Below are 19,835 nucleotides of genomic sequence, written 5' to 3'. Positions count from 1 at the left end.
GATGTGTGGGGTGTGGAGCAACATTGCTAAAGCTAGCAAAGCTCTTCATGAATTTGACATAAATTACCATGAGTTGTTTACACTTGTACTTGGTTCCAATGTAACAATTTTATTCTAGAAAGACCGTTGGTGTCCGACAAAACTGTCTGGTGTCCGACATAATAGTTTCATCCGGCTTTTGTTGGAGTTGGAAGTCACAGATTATAGAAGGCGAGGTCATGGGTGATCTGACAAATTTATGTGAAATGCTTCAGGGGTTAATACACAACCAAGACAAAATGGTTTTAGATTCAACCTAAGTGCAGATGGTTGTTATACATCTTGTACTATGCGCAAAATAATTGAGTCCAATATCAATCCTTCTCAAGGTAGTAGAATATGTTGGTTAAATGTAATCCCACTAAAAAATCAGATGCTTTATTTGGAGGGAAACTATGAACAGAATAACAGTGGCGACAAATCTAGAAGCAAGAGGAGTAAATGTTCGATCAAACATATGTTCCCTCTGAATATGCTACCCAAAAAAGAGAAATAGGGTAACTGTGGTGATATATGGACTTTTATGGTTTATATGGTTAGCTAGAAACATGAGGTTTAAATGGATTCACACTAATCGTGCTAAGAGTGTTGATGAGGTGATCTCACAAACCTTCTCATGGTTCAAGTTCAGATATAAGGAGGGGAAATGCAGGTCGATAGATTGGAGTCTCTCTCCTTTTTGTTAAGTTGGTTATTTTATTTTTATTCCAGACTTCTTTTTGTACTTGTTGCTCTCGTTTTAGTTACTTACTAATCGAGTGGCTTTATATATATACTAGGCAAATGCCCGCGCGTTGCACAGAAATACCCATATAGTTGAAATCTTTACAAATATATGTTTTTTTAATATAACAATAACGTTGTTGTTAAATTTGTATACTAAATTGATATTATATATTTATTATTTGGAATTATATGATAATATATACATTTGTTATAACTTCATAATCTCAATCGTTTGAATGACTTCTACCCGCGAGTTACACATGAATAAAATTAAATATAATATATGTTTTAATGTTATTTAGATTTATGGCTATTGTTATTTAATTTTTTAAAATTTATTTGTTTAATATTTTAATTTCTATCATTATAATTATTTAAAACACCAAACATTTTTTTTGATTTTATTGGTAACAGTATAATCATTTATATAGAGTTATTTTTAACTATTGTTATTGTAAGTTATTTTAAGGTACTGATTTGGAAACTTTTAACGGTTATAAAAATATCTTTAAGAAATATTTTAGTTTAATTGATATTACAAATTAGTTTTTGCATTTATCACTACAATTTATCACTTTTAACTATTTATAAAATATTCTTCAGTTTTTTAAGTGGAACTAAAATTTGTATTTAAGTTGACATTATAATATTATATTTAAGTTAACAATTTAAGTATTTTGTCCAAACTGTTCAAAAGTTATAGCTTTAAACTGATAATAATTTATATATAACAACATATTAAATCTAAGAAATTAAGTATAATATGTTAAAAGTTAAAGGCATAACTGTATAAGTAGAAGTATATTATATTATTTCAAAATTGAAATTTAGTTTATTTATGATTACACTTTAGATTTTATATTTATTTGACCTTATTAACCAACTTATAATCATTATTAGAAAAACACCACAATTTATCACTTTTAACTATTTACATAATATTTTTTGGGTTGTTTAAGTTAAACTAAAATTTATATTTTTGTTGACCCTGTAATATTATATTTAAATTAATAATTTAAGTATTTTATACAAATTGTTTAAAATTGTATATTTAAAATGATAATGGTTTACATCTAACAATATATTAAAACTAATAAATAATATATAGTATTTTAAAAGCTAAAAAACATACTTTAATAAGTAGTAGTAAATATATTATTTTAATATTGAAATTTAGTTTATATATTAGGTTTAATATTTATTTAACCTAATTAACCAAATTATAATTATTATTAGAAAGAAATTGAAAAGTCATGGGAGTTTCAAATGAATATGGTAAAAGGAAAAATACATGGGAGTTTCAAATTAATGTGGTGAAAGAAAAAATGCTTCATTTATAAGTATATACTAGGCGAATGCCCGCACGATGCGCAGTGGAATAATTATGTAGTTTAATATGGTTTAATGTATTGTGAATAAGCCATACATAAAACTTGTATGCGATTAAATAGCATGTATATTTTTTTATTTACAGATTTTTTATCATAATAATTAATTAAATTTGTTTACTATTAGTTTAAAATTTTAAATGTAATTTTTATGTACACATTAGTATCTAATGTAATTAGTTGATGATTGATTACATATGGATTCTCATATGTGGTCGTCTATTTATGTTGAACCTCATAAAAATACATATTTAACGACTTTTGTTAGTTTTACTATTGAATAGAAAATGGTACCGTATTTTAAGTAAATATAAAAAATCTCATTCTCGATCTATTTTAAGATATTGACATATTTCAAGTTAATATAAAAAATCATATTCTAGAACTAATGAAAAGAAAAAACGGAACCAAAATTTTTAACTATAATAAAGTTGATTCCAATTAAAAAGTGTTCAATCGAAAATAATATCATTCAATAAACATCATAAGATATTACGTTATATTCAAATTACAGACATCATTTTTGTAAGAGTCATTCAAAATATATGAGACTATAATGTCTAATACAACAATGTAATAACCAAATGACCCTAACATATTTTAAATGGAATTTAATTATAATATATTATCTATGCAACTAAATTTATGCACAACATATGAGATTCGTCTACTATATGGTATTCTTATAATATATTATATTATAGTATAAACATTATATTTGCAAAACCACTTTGAGTTATATTGTAGTTTAATATTAAATTTGTGATGGGCTGTATTTGAGACACATTTGTGTATTTATATCTATATTATATATTTAAAACAAATCTTATATAAACATCCAACCTAAATATTCATCTTCAAGTTTTCTTTCTTTCGCCACGTAAACAAACTTTTGTTATAAAGCCAAAAATGGAATAAAAGACACTTAATTGTATGATCATGATATATTGTATTTTGATTGGGGCTTGTACAAAACATGCATGAGCATATATTATTAATTTATCTCTTATTTTGGGTAATTCGAATAAGATAGCTTCAAATCCAACGTATCAAACGGATTACCAATTTACTAAAGTCTAAAACCCAAAAACTCAAACATGTTTTAGTACCATACAAATGCATGAGGTTTTAGCAAATTATTATCTCATATGAATTATCATTGATTATGTGTGATTAATTATTAAGAAAGTGAAAAGGTTTGGGGGTTTCAAATGCATGAGGTTTTAGCAAATTATTGTGAGGGGTTTCAAATGCATGACAATCAAGGAAAAATGCATGCTTTATAAGTATGTAAGATAATGATATATATATATATATATATATATATATATATATATATATATATATATATATATATATATATATATATTTGTCGTTTCCAAAAAAAATTATAATGGGTATTATTTAAAAGAGTTTTTTTTTAACAAAAACATCTTTTTATCTATTAGAAATTAATTGTCATCGTACAATGAGTGAGATGGCAAACAGGCAACAAGCTGTGCCGCTAAGCCTTTTTGAATGGTAAAGTTAATTTTTTTAAAGACTACATCCGAAGATCTAGGGGATATAACATTATTATGCATGATTCGTTGTACTCTTTTAAGAAGCTCTACCGCATCCGGTGCGAGGAAACCAAACGTATCAAATGCAAATGGTATGAACACGTGTTGATTTTCCAGGCACGATCTCTCATGTTTGGTGACTTTGTCTGTGGCTGCTTTTAAAGCAGCATGTCCCGCTATGAAACCCCCAGCCCTCAGGCCTACGAGAAGGGATACCCCTGTAAGATCCACACATGCGTTAAAAACTAACCGATGCCACCATTAAAATTAACATATTTCAAATAACCGGTTAAATATCAATAGTTAAAAACTTAAAATCTATTTTAAGGTGTATTAGTTAGAAGATACCCAATTAAATATCAATAGATAAACTGTATTTCAAGGTGTATTGGTTAGCAAATAAGTTAAAGAGTTGAAAGTGTTTCAAACTAATATGATTCAAAACATATATCTATCTTAAAAGGCTTCAAATTAATATGATAAAAAACATATATTTATCTTAAACAACGTCATAAAATGCATTACATGTACAGTTTATGGTTTGTAGGTTTGGGCTGAAAATGGACAAAAATTCAACCTCGAATTCTTCTTTGTTTTTGTTTTCTAAAATTTTTACACTTATGTTGGTACTTTAGAGCTTGTTTCTATCCATAAATTTTATAAATAGATATAAAAGTATAAAAGTTGTAATTTCATAATGTTGAAAATCCTTTAAAATAATTTCTTTTTTAAAAAAAAATCTGGACCGGTTTGACCTGGGCCCGGTCTGTGTGCATCTCGACCAGAATAACATTATTTCAATTTTCGATCTATAAATTTTACTGATGAGTAATCTTGAAATTATAAACCTTTGATTTCATTCCATAAATTTTCATCAGAATTACTAAATTTTTTGGTCTGTTCATTATCTTTAAACTAAAAGATATTGAAATTATAGACCTTCTAATTTAAAATCAACCAACCCATAATTATAAAAATATGTCTAAATGAAGCACTTACGTTTTAATTAAATTCAGGTTTCAAATAAATATTCAAGTACGCATCACATCCTTCTTGCATTTTATACACAAAATGCTACAATCAAAAGACAAGATGGGGGACATCCATTTTATTTTCAAGATTCATGAAAAACAAATCAATGTTGATGCAAACTAAGTTGCTCATGAATCTTTCGGAATTTATCTTTAAGCCTTTGTATCTGCATAGATTCCAACACCAAATAAATTAACTTAAAAAAACCAATGCATCATAAAATATAATCAAATCATATTGGAAAAATAAAAAAATATATCAATAAATACCCGTTTCATTTCGATTTCCGTTTCTCGTTTCCGTTGCCCCAATGAATGTCGCAAATTAGTAATGTCAAAAACATTATCAAGATCATCTTGGAATGCGGATTCTAAATCTTCTCGAAGGAGTGCAGGTAATTTGTCCACAACCGGCATTAAGAAAAAGCAATTGAACTGCAAAAGAATGTCAACTGGACTGAACAGAACTGAACTTGAAATGTTCTAGACAAGCTTTTTAGGGCTAATTTCAATGAAAAGACCGTTCCACTTTTTTTGAATGGGACAGAAAAGTAAAATTTTTGCTTTATTGATATCTGTGCAGTACAAGACTGTCATTTTCTGTCTTGTATTGTCAGAAGCTTTTTAAGGCTGATTTCAGAGAAGAGACTCTTCCACTTTTTTTGGGTGGGACAGAAAAGTACAATTTTTGCTTTATTGACATCTGTGCAATACAAGAACTCTTACGTTCTGTCTTGTCATACTCTGTCATGTGTTTAACACAGATGGAATATTTTTACCTTTAACTCGGCTGAAGCCAAGAAATATTCTCTGATACCATGAAATATTTGTTGTACTAAAGCATAAACAATACGTTCGGATGAAGGAGCAAGTCTCCTGTTCCAAAGTGTGCTGTCTAAAAGATCCGCCAATCTTGTTTCTGTTGATTGAACGCTTGTACTTGTGTCAGTGCCTGAGAGATATTACTTAATCTGGTAAGCTATATATATATATATATATATATATATATATATATATATATATATATATATATATATATATATAAGACTTACCGGGTTGTTCAGCTCCGCCAAAAGAATCCAAGAATTGGCGTAATCCGGCTCGATTCTGCAAAAAATATTAAAAAAAAATAAAAAGATGAAATTTTAGGAAAAAGAAAAGTGAAAAGTGGAAATGGAGTGGAAAAATCTTCATGTAACCTTATTGTGAAGGGACCAGGTGACATAACGGGTGGTGCTTATTAGATCTTCCATGCATCTGTAAAAAGTTGAAGAAATTTAAAAAGGCATATAAAGCAAATAAGATGAAGTAATAAATTTGAGGTGATTTTGTTACTTTTCATGGCATGATCTTTCGGTGGATTCAGCAAAGTTATAGAAAGCAGATGAAACACGTCTCAAGAAAACTTCATGGCCACTTAGGAATTCGCCTTCTTTCTGCTCCAACCATTTGAAGGGTAGTTAGGTCAAAAGACTTTTAGCCCCATTCAATGGGACAAGGACTTGTTCTTGATCTCTTGTTTGTGCAAAAGACGAAAATGCCCTTTTCTCATAGAAATATGAACAGAGCCCATACCTGAAGAAGATAAACGGAGATGGGAAGTAATCTCTTGAGAATGTGAAGAAGTCGACTGCCCAACTGTATCCAAAATGAGAATCTTAGTAAAAGATAGAGAAGTAATGAGGAGGAAAAGGGGATTTGTTGTACCTGATGAAGAAAAGGTTCAAAAGTATCACGAGCTTTTGCAACAGCGATGACACATGCAGTCCTGGAGTAATTTGTTCCATCATGAATATCTTCGACCCCACATGCATTCACAATTTCTTCACGTGTAATTGCAGGGCATTTTATCCCTCCAACAACAAACCTAAATTCAGCCATGGCACGATGATATTGTGCACCTCCATATAGACGCATACCTGCATTCTGAACATAATAGGACAAAACAACTTCACATGTCTACTCTCTACTTTGTCTGCTGTTTGTTGTCTCCTGTCTACTCTCTACTTTGTTTGTTGTTTGTTGTCTACTGTCTACTACTTATTGTCTACTGTCTACTGGTTCTACTGTCTACTATTTATTATCTACTGTCTACTGGTTCTACTGTCTACTATTTATTGTCTAGTGGTTCTACTGTCTACTACTTATTGTCTACTGTCTATTGGTTCTACTGTCTACTATTTATTATCTACTGTCTACTGGTTCTACTGTCTACTATTTATTGTCTAGTGGTTCTACTGTCTACTACTTATTGTCTACTGTCTACTACTTATTGTCTACTGTCTACTATTTATTATCTACTGTCTACTGGTTCTACTGTCTACTACTTATTGTCTATTGTCTACTACTTATTGTCTACTGTCTACTGGTTCTACTGTCTACTACTTATTGTCTACTGTCTACTACTTATTGTCTACTGTCTACTGGTTCTACTGTCTACTATTTATTATCTACTGTCTACTGGTTCTACTGTCTACTATTTATTGTCTAGTGGTTCTACTGTCTACTACTTATTGTCTACTGTCTACTGGTTCTACTGTCTACTATTTATTATCTACTGTCTACTGGTTCTACTGTCTACTATTTATTGTCTAGTGGTTCTACTGTCTACTACTTATTGTCTACTGTCTACTATTTATTATCTACTGTCTACTGGTTCTACTGTCTACTACTTATTGTCTACTGTCTACTACTTATTGTCTACTGTCTACTGGTTCTACTGTCTACTACTTATTGTCTACTGTCTACTACTTATTGTCTACTGTCTACTGGTTCTACTGTCTACTATTTATTATCTACTGTTTACTGGTTCTACTGTCTACTATTTATTGTCTAGTGGTTCTACTGTCTACTACTTATTGTCTACTGTCTACTACTTATTGTCTACTGTCTACTGGTTCTACTGTCTACTATTTATTATCTACTGTCTACTGGTTCTACTGTCTACTATTTATTGTCTAGTGGTTCTACTGTCTACTACTTATTGTCTACTGTCTATTGGTTCTACTGTCTACTATTTATTATCTACTGTCTACTGGTTCTACTGTCTACTATTTATTGTCTAGTGGTTCTACTGTCTACTACTTATTGTCTACTGTCTACTACTTATTGTCTACTGTCTACTATTTATTATCTACTGTCTACTGGTTCTACTGTCTACTACTTATTGTCTACTGTCTACTACTTATTGTCTACTGTCTACTGGTTCTACTGTCTACTACTTATTGTCTACTGTCTACTACTTATTGTCTACTGTCTACTGGTTCTACTGTCTACTATTTATTATCTACTGTCTACTGGTTCTACTGTCTATTATTTATTGTCTAGTGGTTCTACTGTCTACTACTTATTGTCTACTGTCTACTGGTTCTACTGTCTACTATTTATTATCTACTGTCTACTGGTTCTACTGTCTACTATTTATTGTCTAGTGGTTCTACTGTCTACTACTTATTGTCTACTGTCTACTATTTATTATCTACTGTCTACTGGTTCTACTGTCTACTACTTATTGTCTACTGTCTACTACTTATTGTCTACTGTCTACTGGTTCTACTGTCTACTACTTATTGTCTACTGTCTACTACTTATTGTCTACTGTCTACTGGTTCTACTGTCTACTATTTATTATCTACTGTTTACTGGTTCTACTGTCTACTATTTATTGTCTAGTGGTTCTACTGTCTACTACTTATTGTCTACTGTCTACTACTTATTGTCTACTGTCTACTGGTTCTACTGTCTACTATTTATTATCTACTGTCTACTGGTTCTACTGTCTACTATTTATTGTCTAGTGGTTCTACTGTCTACTATTTATTGTCTACTGTCTACTACTTATTGTCTACTGTCTACTATTTATTATCTACTGTCTACTGGTTCTACTGTCTACTACTTATTGTCTACTGTCTACTGGTTCTACTGTCTACTACTTATTGTCTACTGTCTACTACTTATTGTCTACTGTCTACTGGTTCTACTGTCTACTATTTATTATCTACTGTCTACTGGTTCTACTGTCTACTATTTATTGTCTAGTGGTTCTACTGTCTACTACTTATTGTCTACTGTCTACTACTTATTGTCTACTGTCTACTGGTTCTACTATTTATTATCTACTGTCTAGTGGTTCTACTGTCTACTACTTATTGTCTACTGTCTACTACTTATTGTCTACTACTTATTGTCTACTGGTTCTACTATCTACTCTCTACTATTTATCGTCTACTGTCTACTCTGTCTACAATCTACAGACAATTGTCTGCTGTCTACGGGAACATAAATTGCAGTTTTTTTGTCAGAAACAAAAAAGATGGAACGACATGGGACAGGGACTCGGTGAGTGTTGATCTCTTGTATGTGGAAAAGACGTGAATGCCCTCCTCATCTTAATCATGGAAAATAGCCTACAATGCTAAAAAGTGATATGGAAATGCAGATTGTAAAAAGCTTACAGGTATTAGTTTGTGTGGGAACTGAGAGCCATCAATACCGATTAATGCCCCTCCATTAACCCTCTCATCTTGTAGTGTTTCCCCTACAAACAAAGCAAAGAAGTAGAATGTAAACTAAAAGTCAAAAATTAGTATTAAAAATGATTGTGGATTAAGGGGTAAAGAAGGAAAGTTTAGCAAGACCAAGATGATTTACCAAATTTATCTGGAGGTGCAACAACTGTCCCTTTCAATAGCAGTGATAACTACGAAACAGAAACGAGATTAAAATACCAAAAATTAGTTACCTAAAAATATATTTTTTTCATTGAAATATTGGTTACAACTTAAAACTTAAAAACAAGAAACACTAAAGAAAAATATGAAACCTTGGTAAGGAAAAGATCATGAAAAGATCTTCCTTTCTCCTTTAGTTTGACTTCATCTAAAGTGCTAGGAAAACACCAAAAACAAATTTTAGTAGATTTTTTCATTTACATAATTTCAAAAAAGAAAAAGGTGATAACTCATAGCTACAAACCTGAGTTCTTGATTTATGTCATTTAGCTTTCTTGTTGTACCACGATACTCTTTTTCAAGAAGAGGAATGATCATAGGAACATTATCCATATACCTTAAACAAAATAAAGCTCAAATTTTTAATTACAAAGAAAAAGTTGATTAATTTGACTTTAGACTATAATAAAGATTCTACCTTTTTTGCAGCAATTCTTCCAAGAATGACTTAAGGCTGCTCAATCCTATTCTGCTTCTTTCTTGCTTTGATAATGGCCTACTAAGCTTCTCCTCCAAAGATGCCACATCTTCCATCTCTCTTAGAGAAATAGCCTACAACAATTTATAGGTACATTATGAGGAGGGCATTTAAGTCTTTTGCATAGACAAGAGAACGAGAGCAAGTCCATGTAATTCAAACGAAATTGACTGATAAGATTATAAATTTTCAACTGAAATCTAATAACTTGTAAAGATCAAAACTAGCTCAACATGTTTGATAATGTTCACAATCGAAAAGATTCTTAACTAATCACATTTGTATTATAATTTATAGAAAATAAATTGTGCAGTTCTTAAATAAACAATCATTTTTATCCAGAAGGATAAAATGGTCATTTACTCATATTCAGATACTTCATTCGGTCAAAAAAAGAAACAGTCCCTTAGTCCATGCATGTCAAACACAGTATTACATGTCATGTTATGTCAAAAGGACCTAAATATATTAAATTATTAAAATATTATACCTGTTTAAACTCATCATTGGATCTATAAACCGATTCATGTCCAGATCCAACTCTTCCAGAAGGCACAGAAGTGAAAAAAGGTGAATCACCAAGCATGAAACCATCAAGAACAGATGATGGTGGTGAAAGGAAAACTTCAACATCTGAAGCACGTGCAAATTGAGGGATTTTTGTATCAAGCTTAGTTGACACAACCACAGTTCTTGAAAGTTCAGGATCAATCTGCAAAATGCAAAATCACTCATGAAACTATTTTAGTATCTTCAATGAAATGACGATAACATCCCTTATCCCTTTTATAAAATTTAAAACACATACTTGCATTACTACCCTCCTTGTAGTAGCATTGCTCCAGTCATTACAGTCTTCAAGGCATAGTACAATGAACTCCTTATGCTGCATTTTTGCCCTCACTAGTGACTCAACAGCACGAGATTGAGCCTGTAAATTAGGGTTTTTGAAACTTCATTGTCAACAACTCTATCTTTAATGGAAGTACTAAATTGGTAAATCTTGAAATTTTATAGTTTTATTATGAATAAAGTATAAACAACCTGTAAAGCTCGATTTTTTCGTCCAGGAGCAGGAGCAATGAGGCCAGGAGTGTCTATAATGGTGAGATTTGGGCAGTATTTGTATTCCACTCTAATGATTATCTCCTTTGAAGAAAATTGAACAGTTTCACGCTCCAATCTCATGTTTTCAGCTTCAATGTATTCCTATGTAATGTAAAGTAACAATTGGTTGCATTTTAGTCTGATTATAATCAGATAAATTGTGAAAATGGGACAAGTATTAACAAGGGAACTTGAATTCCATGGAGAGTTTGAATATTCAACCATGATTCATGTCTGGTAATTTGATTATAGCGATCAAAAAGGACATAAAAGATAGTGATCGCTTTGTCTGTTATTAGGTTATATACTTCTTTAGAAAAGGACAAATAAGAACTACGTCCTCCACATATTTCTTTATTGGTCCGTGATACATTTCTAACTCTAGTTGATAGATTAACATGGATCTTCCATTTTCAGAACTTCAATCAAACAAGCAATTATGCAAACACATTTTTTTACCATAAGAAAAATGAGAAAAGAAGGTGATAAGAAATGGGTTTAGTTAACATGTACCTGAATTTCTCGGAGTGATTTCTCTTGGGGAACACACGAATCAGAATCGGATATAAGGTGACAAAGAGGGGAGTCACATTCAGGGTTGAACCTCATGTGGAGAGTAATAGGACGACGGGTTTTAGTGCCACCGCCTACATGGTTGAATTGGAATCCCATTAGGGCTTCCACGAGGGCGCTCTTGCCATCTGTTTGATGTCCGACGACTAGCACCGCCGGAGCGTCGAACGGTGTCTGGAACTCTTGTGCTAGTCCGTGCAGCTCGTTGTAAGCCTCGTATAACCTGGACTGGCTTTCCCATTCGCCGCCGTTCTCCGCCTGCTTCGGCGTCGACATGTGAGAAGTAAGGTGTGAGTCGTACGTGGAGACTGTGTCTGTGTGTGTAGTGGTTTTTGACCTTTTTCGAATTAAAGAGTTTATTTAATTGGAGTGTGTGGCGTTCAAAATTAATTTTATCTTCGTTTTTTCTTTCCCTCGCTTTTCCGGTTTTCGCCCTTTGTCTTCTTCAATAAATTAGAAAAAAACAAATTAATATAAATTTAATTGATTTTTTTTAAAAAGTACTTTAGTATTTAAGAAGTTTAAATATTTATAAATGTGCCATTCATTTATTATTAACTTATAGAATAAATTTATATTTTGAAATTCCCGTAAAATAAGAACTTTGTCTAGTATCAATTGTCTATTGGAATTGTGATTACTTGCCAATATTCCTATATGTGTCCGAGATTAATTGTAAATTTTATTTATAAAAACCAATTGTGAGTTGGCCAATCACCGAGAAATTTAAAAGAACAAAAATTGTGGAGGTTTTTAAATATGTAAATGAGGTCAGATATTAACGAGTTAATACTTTTTTATAACATGACCTCATATCATATGAGTGAAGACAACGATTTAGGTGTTTTTATCTTTTTATTAATTCTTTTATCTCTCATATTTTCTAGTATTAGTAGTTCCAATTCCCTTCCCCTTCCAAAAAAATATATATTAAAAATAAAAATACAATAAACACGAGAATTGAACTTGATGGTTACTTTTGTGAAATTATATGTTAATGATTTTTATGATTCTAGGTTGAGATTTTATATTTGATATGTTAATGACTATATCTATTGCCATACTCAAATGACTATACACCAAACGACTACATAATTGGTATACGCATACTCATATTATGACATACACATTCAAATTAGGAAGTGGTCGTTGCTTAATAATCATCATGTCAATCAAGTGTCAAGTCAATTGAAAAAAATGTTGAAAGTTGTATAATAACGTGTGTAACAATGTGAATATGTATTTCACAATATTAGTAGGTGTGTAATAGTGTACAAATAGTATAGTTACTCTATCAATTATGTAGTCGTTCAATATAAAGTCGTATAATAGCTTTATTGACTTAATCCTAAGCTCATAAAACTTATTTAATTTTAGGTTTTTAGATGTTCTTTAAAGTTTTTGCAACACAATTTGGGTAAGAAAGAAAATGAAAATTAATTTTGCAAAGGTTCAAAGTTTATAAATAGAGTCCACAAAGGGGACTTCATTACACCACCACTAAAAGCACAGATAAAACATAAACTCCATCAAATTCATGTTACACAACTTTTGATTTTTCAACAGTAGAAATCTCTTCCATTACTTGAGTTTATCAAATAACTTAGGTGCAACCTGTAATCCACATGAGTTTCAACATTAGATAATTAAAAAATCAAAAATCTTGACATGTAAAACAAATCAAGTAATGAAGAAGGGGCAAAATGGGAAACTTACACATTTGTCAACACATTGCCAATAATCAAAATACTGCCCTGTGCAATGCTTGTGCCCGCTTTCATCTGCCTCCACCCTTTTCACACATCCCTACAAAAATAACAGTTCAATGGCTAAATGTTGGGTGCAAAGTTATCCATGTATGACTTTGTAAATGTGTTGACTTTTGTAAAACCCATTTGCATGTGGTGCATTAGCCTTTTGATAAAATGATAAAAGTACGTTATGCTTTTCTGTACTTTTTAAAAAAAGTCAGAAAGTATAATTGTTTAATCATTACAAAAAGTGGATTTGAAATTTAAACCAATTTAATTTTGAGTTGAAAGGATATTAAAAAGAACCTGATATTCAAGCCAAGCTCTGACACATTTGGGCTTGCATGAATCTTCAAAGTACTTCTTTTGGTCAATTGGTTCTTCATCCGCCCTTGTAAAGAAGAAGAAAATTACACAAAAATGGAAAACTTTTTTTGTTGTTATATCTATTGGCAATTGTAATCATTACAAGAGTTTAGTCATGCTGATAATTGTCCCTTGTAATCAACTATGTGCTCAATGTCACAATCTATGCTCTTTGAGTACATATATGGCATACAAACACTCATAAACAACAAAGGGGAACTTTAGCCACTTCATGGGTTAAAAACTATATTGCATATCTTTTGGCATATTGGGTCCAATGAAGTCACAAATCTTAAGAAGAAAAAAGAGGGAGAACTCAAAGGATTTGATCAGATTGTGTTTCTCCAATTACAATATGTCAATCTCAATCATTACCCATACATATGAAATATGAATCATCACATTAACTAGCAAACATTTTGGATCCAAAACTCATGTTTGATCTAGGGATTTGAGTTTCTAAATCTAGCAAACACGGGATATTATAAAATTACGAATACGCAAACAAACAAGTGCCACTACTTCTAATGATAGCATCTCAGAGCAATAATACATGAATATTTCACTAGAAGAAACTTAAAATCACAATTAATTAAATCGGTGATTACTCACATAGGTTATTAAGGAATACGATTAAGCGAATACTTGTAAACAACCCGTTCTATCGAGCAAACCTGCACAGAATCCAATTTCAGAATACGAATTCATAAATCCTGTTTGTTGAAAATCCGTATGAACAGATCGAAGAACGAAGAAACATAGATTTATTACGATCGATTTTGGGGAACACATTGACTTAAATGGAAAATTTGAGGACGAATGATGACTATACCGTATGAGGGTTTGAAGCCGCAGGGAAATGGAAGAGAGAAGACACACGAAACGCCTTTTACAATGTTGACTTGCCCGGCTGCCCCGATCCCAATTTATGTATATAAATCCAACTTACTAAAATATTTAATTAAATGGTTTTATATATATTTATATAACCATATATCAATTTTTATCACTAAAAGTTTATCAATTTGTACAAGTGTAAATTACTTTGTAACTCATTTTGTTATATATAATAATTGGCTAATTTCTAAAAGAGTATAGATTTTATTGTATTATATGAATTGAAAAAATAATACATTTGTTGCATGTATGTGTTATAGAAACAACAGAAAATAGAAAATAGAGACAGTTATCTAGAAGAGTTATTAATTTGATCTGTAAAAAGTAATTGTATCATTAGGCTAAACGGAATGCATCACAAAGCATTTATGCATGAAGGTGTGTCACATCATTTCACTTTCACAAACCTTATGAAATAATGTTCCACTAGTAAGTTGCTAGTGAATGGGAAGAAGAAGAGTGAGATAGGGGGAGAGGGAATGAGAGAGATTGCGACCAAGCATAGTCATAGCCACGGAAGCTCACACTTAAGTAATATAGGGGTAGTGTCGGCATACATTTTACGCGTGCCAAGTCAGGTAACACGTAAGGAGATACTCCATTACATATAGCCTTATTGAAATATTAACTAAACTTGAATGTCATGACCTTTAATTTTATTAAAAATATATATTAATAAAAATTAAAATGTTTGTAATAAAAACAAAATAAAAATCAAACTTAATTATAATTCATCTTTATGGTACAATACTAAATCAAAACTATATTTAGGTTGTTAGGTATCACTATCTCCGCACCAATTTTTGCTACATCATTTGCCATGTATTCTCCACGCTATTTCATTTTGGCTAGGAAATACTCACCACACCACTTTAATTTCCATTTTAAGTGTATATAAAAACAAATTAAATGAAGAAACATAGCCACGTGGGCTCTTCGGGATTGAGTTTTGGTCCTCCATTAAGCATTGCCTCTCGTTGTCATATCCACGGAAAGAAACATGGTTAAAAGGGGTAGTGTTCCGGTGGCCTCAACGACGTGGAGGGAGGCCACCTCAGCCTCCTCCACGACATTTAAATCTCATGCCCAGCAGCCTTCAGAGTCAATTACATGCTTGGTCCCATAGTCACAGTCAAAAGTATATCTAGAAATGTCATGAATCGTGGTTGAAAGTCACGATTGTGGCTAGGAGTGAAAAAGTGATTATCCACAACAGTGTGGCGGGTTCGCATTAACTATAAAGTTTTATGATGAGCAATATTTTTGAAAAGTTAGCACCCAATGGCATTCAAAGAAAAGTTCCAATTGAAGACCAATAAATTGTAATTGGTACCATGAAAGTCTTTCCACGAATTGTTGAAAATGATAGAAAAAACAAGTGTTACAAGTGCAATTTGTAATGTTTCATATGAAGAAAGGGATATATTTTATGATGACAACACAAACAAATGTGGTGAAAATGGAAGAAATTGATTGGTGGTGATGGTCATGGATTGGAAACTCCAGTTGCCAAAAAGGTACTTTCTCAAACTATCAGCGGCTCTTCGATACGGCTCTTCGATAGAAAGAAACCAGAGCACTTATTATATCCATAAGACTAACCGGAGTGGTCATGCCAGAAAAGGTGTGGTCTCCGGCCACCGCAACATAACGCCCATGGTGCGTCAAGGTGGTCTTGAACCAGGAAAGAGAGAAATAGAGATAGGAAGAAGAGAAAGATAGAGAGGGGAGTTGTGTGGTTTAGTGGAACGACCACGATAACACCATTGACGCTCCTTCTGGGTGGTGTGTATTCTGGTGAGCCTAATGTGAAGAGAAATTGGTTGAAATCCAAAAAAGCAGACAAACTAGTTTTCATTTATTCCAATATTCGGCTCCAATCTTTATTTTCGAAACCAATTAAATTCGGACTACACAAAAAGCAGGACAAGAATCCATATTAGGAGGTTTGGGTGCAAGATGGGAAGATATGGCTTGAGAAAAATTAGATGAAAATGTCATCGACCATGATTATAGTATTTACTGTTATGATTATGGTTTTTTGAAGTATTTTGGAGTTGTTTTTTAAAATTATGTAGGGTGCATCACACCACATTATACGATACATCGGACTGGAGCGGTCCAGATTGAGTAACAAAGTCAAAAACCACATCCACAATTAAAATTCTCAAAACAACGAAACAAAATTGAAAAGCAAATGGTTAAACCTGTTAAAAAAATTTAGTCATCCAAATGAAACAATTGTCAAACTTAATTACTGTTCGGTAAAACCGAATCATATTGACAAATCAACCGGTCAATTTTATAATGCCAATCAAAGGATTTTGCCATGGAGATGCTACTTATTCAACTACAAATCCATGAAAATGAGAATTTACTTCTAACAAACCAAAAAGCAACATGGAATTTTTATGTCCCCGAAAAGACCTTTTTTTTCACTTGAGTTTGTCGAACAGCTTAGGTGAAACCTGCAACCAACAACCAAACCTGTCTCAGTAGTAGTCGCAGTATGGGAGTTTCAGTTCCAATACAGATTGGGCTTTTTTTATGGGCAATGGGCTTTTATGATAACCACTTAACAGGCAGTTGTCTGTGTATCTGATTTACATCTCACATGATTCTTAACTGCAGATTGGTGTTGATGTGGGCCACAACAGGGTCCCACAACCAACATGTAAGATGTCAAATCATAGCATCTCCATGTGATGTGATGGGACATCAGTTATGGATTCTCACCTCCTTACTGATAATAAAAAAATTATTTTATAAAAGTGGGAAAGTTAATGAAGCTTACAGCTCTATCGATACAATGCCAATAATCAAAGTATTGTCCAGTGCAATGTTTTTCTCCACTTTGATCTCCCTCTACCCTTTTCACACATGCCTGTAGATTTTAATGGATAAAATTAATAATCGTGTTATTAATAATTACATACATCGTGATTTTCCCTTTTTGATTCTTAATGTCTTCACTAGGGTTAATATTCATATAAATCCTTTGTGAAAAATATACTAAAACTGTAAAAATCATAAACCCTAGGTTGTGGAATCGGTTGTGACAATCACCTAAAACTCATAACTAATGGGATATCTTGACTTTTTTAACAAGTCAGCAATCTAATAAAAACAGCACAATTTGAAGTAATATACAGTTTTAGGATTATATTGATGTAGAATGGCATGTAAAGAAAGTATGAGTGATAAAGCACCTGATACTCAATGAGAGGTCTAACACACTTGGGCTTGGAAGAGTCTTCAAGGTACTTCTTTTGGTCAACTGGTTCCACATCACCCCTTTATAAAAAAAAAATAAATAAATAAATAAACCATTAGTGAACAGAATGATGATTTCATTTGATGAAGGATCAAAGATATTGCGAAGTATACAAGTAGAAATCTTTTATCCTTTGTAACTTGTTGATGCAAGATCCAGAAACTTAAGCTTTCAGACATTCAGAAGAGTGACAGGAATGCAATAGAATGTGACCTTAAACACATTTGATTGAAGTATTAAAAGTTCTATGCATCTTTTCATATGTAAAATCTGGAAATGAAATCTGGAGGTCATATATTCATTGCACAGCTTATTCAAAATAAATTAAATCAAGAACAGAAGGATGATAGGTAATATGTATGAAGAACTATCATTCATTTTGCCTCCTGGGGAAGATAGAATATGATTTTGCGTTTCTTTTGAACGAATTCCAATATCTGATGCATAAAGCCAATGATTCTGGAGCAGCTCCTTTACTACTGACTCCAGATCATGGCATGTGAACGAATTAACGCACGGATCCTTTGACATTTTTCTCTATGAGATAAAATTGATGAACACTTCGAAGATATCATGTTATGTTTGTGTATATGTGATTGTGTATGCAAGAAAAAACATCTAATGATACTTACATCTTCGGAGCAAATGCACTTTACGAACACTTCAAAACAACGTCGCTTGATGAAATGACCTGAAAATGCATCGATTATCAATACAACACTTTCATTTATGTGTCTGAAACCCTAATTTTCAATCAAACGACCAAATTACAAATTCTATGAATAACTTCGATAAGAGAAATCAATAACCGTACCTTGAAGAAAACGCAGGAAGAACGCCAAAGCAAAGGGGAGAAGTATTATATTCGTTGGGTGGAGGACCGATTCAATAGCGAGAACATTGGTGGCTCACTCGAGCTTTGACGCCCCGATAAACTGGGGAGAGACATAAATTATCCTCGTGTTATGAAATCAGCCAATTTGGTCCCTATAAAGAATTCTTTTACTCACACAGCTCTATGAATTAGTTTTATTATGATTTTTATCCCCGATCAATACAAAAAGACTAATTTACCCTTATTGATTTTGTCTAAAATAAATTATCATTATTCAATGCCTAAAAATATTTGTTAATTGAATTATATCCTTTGCCCCTTCTCTTATCGTTCATGCTAATGTACTAGATTTCATTCTCATTCTTTTCTTCTATCGTCAGATATCATACAATACCATCATCTTTCTAATGTCGCCACTATCACCAACTTAACAGGTTACGCTCGTCGGAGCCCCATCACTAACACAACCTGGAAAAACTCATCACCTTTTATTCATCGTCGAAAAAACTCATCAACGCCTCCGACCTCTTATGAAACGTTCTCAAGTAACCCTCCGTCCTCATCCTTTGTTACATACTCCCACATTTCCATCTTTCTCGTCTACCAAACATAATTGATTTATGATCTTCGTAATAATATACAAACATTCAAAAATGTGAGTATACTAGAATAAATCTATATCTGCAACTTCAAAATAACAAATCACATATTTGGGTTTTCTTGGCGAAAGTATATTGGAATATATCCAAAAACAATTGTTTGAATCTTATTTTAATCTACCAACAACAATGGGTGGTTAGTGGGAGTTAGATCAAGATGATGATAAATTTGGATGGCCTAAAAAGGGAATAAGGAAAATAAGATCTAAAATCAAGTTACTTTCGAGGGTTTATAGGTTGTTATAAAAGGATGGTCGGTTAATATTTCTTCCATAAAGGGGATAGATGTGAGTTCTTTATTTTGCATTTACAAGCTCCATATTTGCGATATTGTTTCCACGGAAGAGATACATGTGACAACTAATATTGGCAAGGTTTCTCAGATTTAGCTTTACTGTAGTAAAGACCATCAACATGAT

At 32.1% G+C, this 19,835-nt stretch overlaps 2 protein-coding genes across 3 annotated transcripts; both read right to left on the bottom strand.

Annotated features, from left to right (window-relative positions):
• Positions 1–4,694: 4,694 nt before the first annotated feature.
• Positions 4,695–11,982, bottom strand: ARC5 (P-loop containing nucleoside triphosphate hydrolases superfamily protein). Of its 2 annotated transcripts, none has more exons than XM_079009181.1 (17): positions 11,575–11,982; positions 10,999–11,163; positions 10,763–10,885; positions 10,445–10,666; positions 9,895–10,028; positions 9,721–9,813; positions 9,569–9,632; positions 9,397–9,445; positions 9,201–9,283; positions 6,454–6,672; positions 6,322–6,384; positions 6,082–6,182; positions 5,946–6,003; positions 5,799–5,853; positions 5,526–5,665; positions 5,017–5,181; positions 4,695–4,913 (listed from the first exon to the last, which is right to left on the bottom strand). In XM_079009181.1, the coding sequence occupies exons 1-17, from the start codon at positions 11,908–11,910 to the stop codon at positions 4,851–4,853; spliced, it is 2,133 nt and encodes a 710-aa protein (XP_078865307.1). In that variant the 5' UTR covers positions 11,911–11,982; the 3' UTR covers positions 4,695–4,850. The 2 variants fall into 2 exon arrangements, with proteins under 2 accessions (XP_078865307.1, XP_078865306.1); XM_079009180.1 differs by having other exon boundaries at positions 5,526–5,698; positions 11,575–11,981.
• A 1,064-nt stretch (positions 11,983–13,046) lies between these two features.
• LOC145063524 (cytochrome b-c1 complex subunit 6-1, mitochondrial-like) lies at positions 13,047–14,696 on the bottom strand. Its single transcript, XM_079011122.1, has 5 exons — positions 14,584–14,696; positions 14,364–14,425; positions 13,692–13,776; positions 13,351–13,440; positions 13,047–13,248 (listed from the first exon to the last, which is right to left on the bottom strand). Coding segments are annotated over exons 2-5 (210 nt in total). The 5' UTR covers positions 14,366–14,425; positions 14,584–14,696; the 3' UTR covers positions 13,047–13,215.
• Positions 14,697–19,835: the final 5,139 nt, after the last annotated feature.

The sequence above is a fragment of the Lactuca serriola genome, chromosome 7, assembly GCF_051521515.1.
Source record: "Lactuca serriola cultivar US96UC23 chromosome 7, Lser_US96UC23_V15, whole genome shotgun sequence".
Classification (NCBI taxonomy): domain Eukaryota; kingdom Viridiplantae; phylum Streptophyta; class Magnoliopsida; order Asterales; family Asteraceae; genus Lactuca; species Lactuca serriola.
Note: the sequence above shows the minus strand (reverse complement) of the source record. Positions and strands in the feature narration are given on the sequence as shown.

Coding starts and splice junctions, on each gene's coding strand:
- LOC145063524 (XM_079011122.1), bottom strand. Junction 13,441..13,691: donor GAGCTTGGCTTGAATATCAG/GTTCTTTTTAAT, acceptor TTATTTTTGTAG/GGATGTGTGAAAAGGGTGGA. Junction 13,249..13,350: donor GGCAATGTGTTGACAAATGT/GTAAGTTTCCCA, acceptor TGTGGATTACAG/GTTGCACCTAAGTTATTTGA.
- ARC5 (XM_079009180.1), bottom strand. CDS start 11,910: ATGTCGACGCCGAAGCAGGCGGAGAACGGCGGCGAATGGGAAAGCCAG. Junction 9,633..9,720: donor GACATAAATCAAGAACTCAG/GTTTGTAGCTAT, acceptor GTGTTTTCCTAG/CACTTTAGATGAAGTCAAAC. Junction 5,182..5,525: donor TGGCTTCAGCCGAGTTAAAG/GTAAAAATATTC, acceptor ATTCTTTTGCAG/TTCAATTGCTTTTTCTTAAT.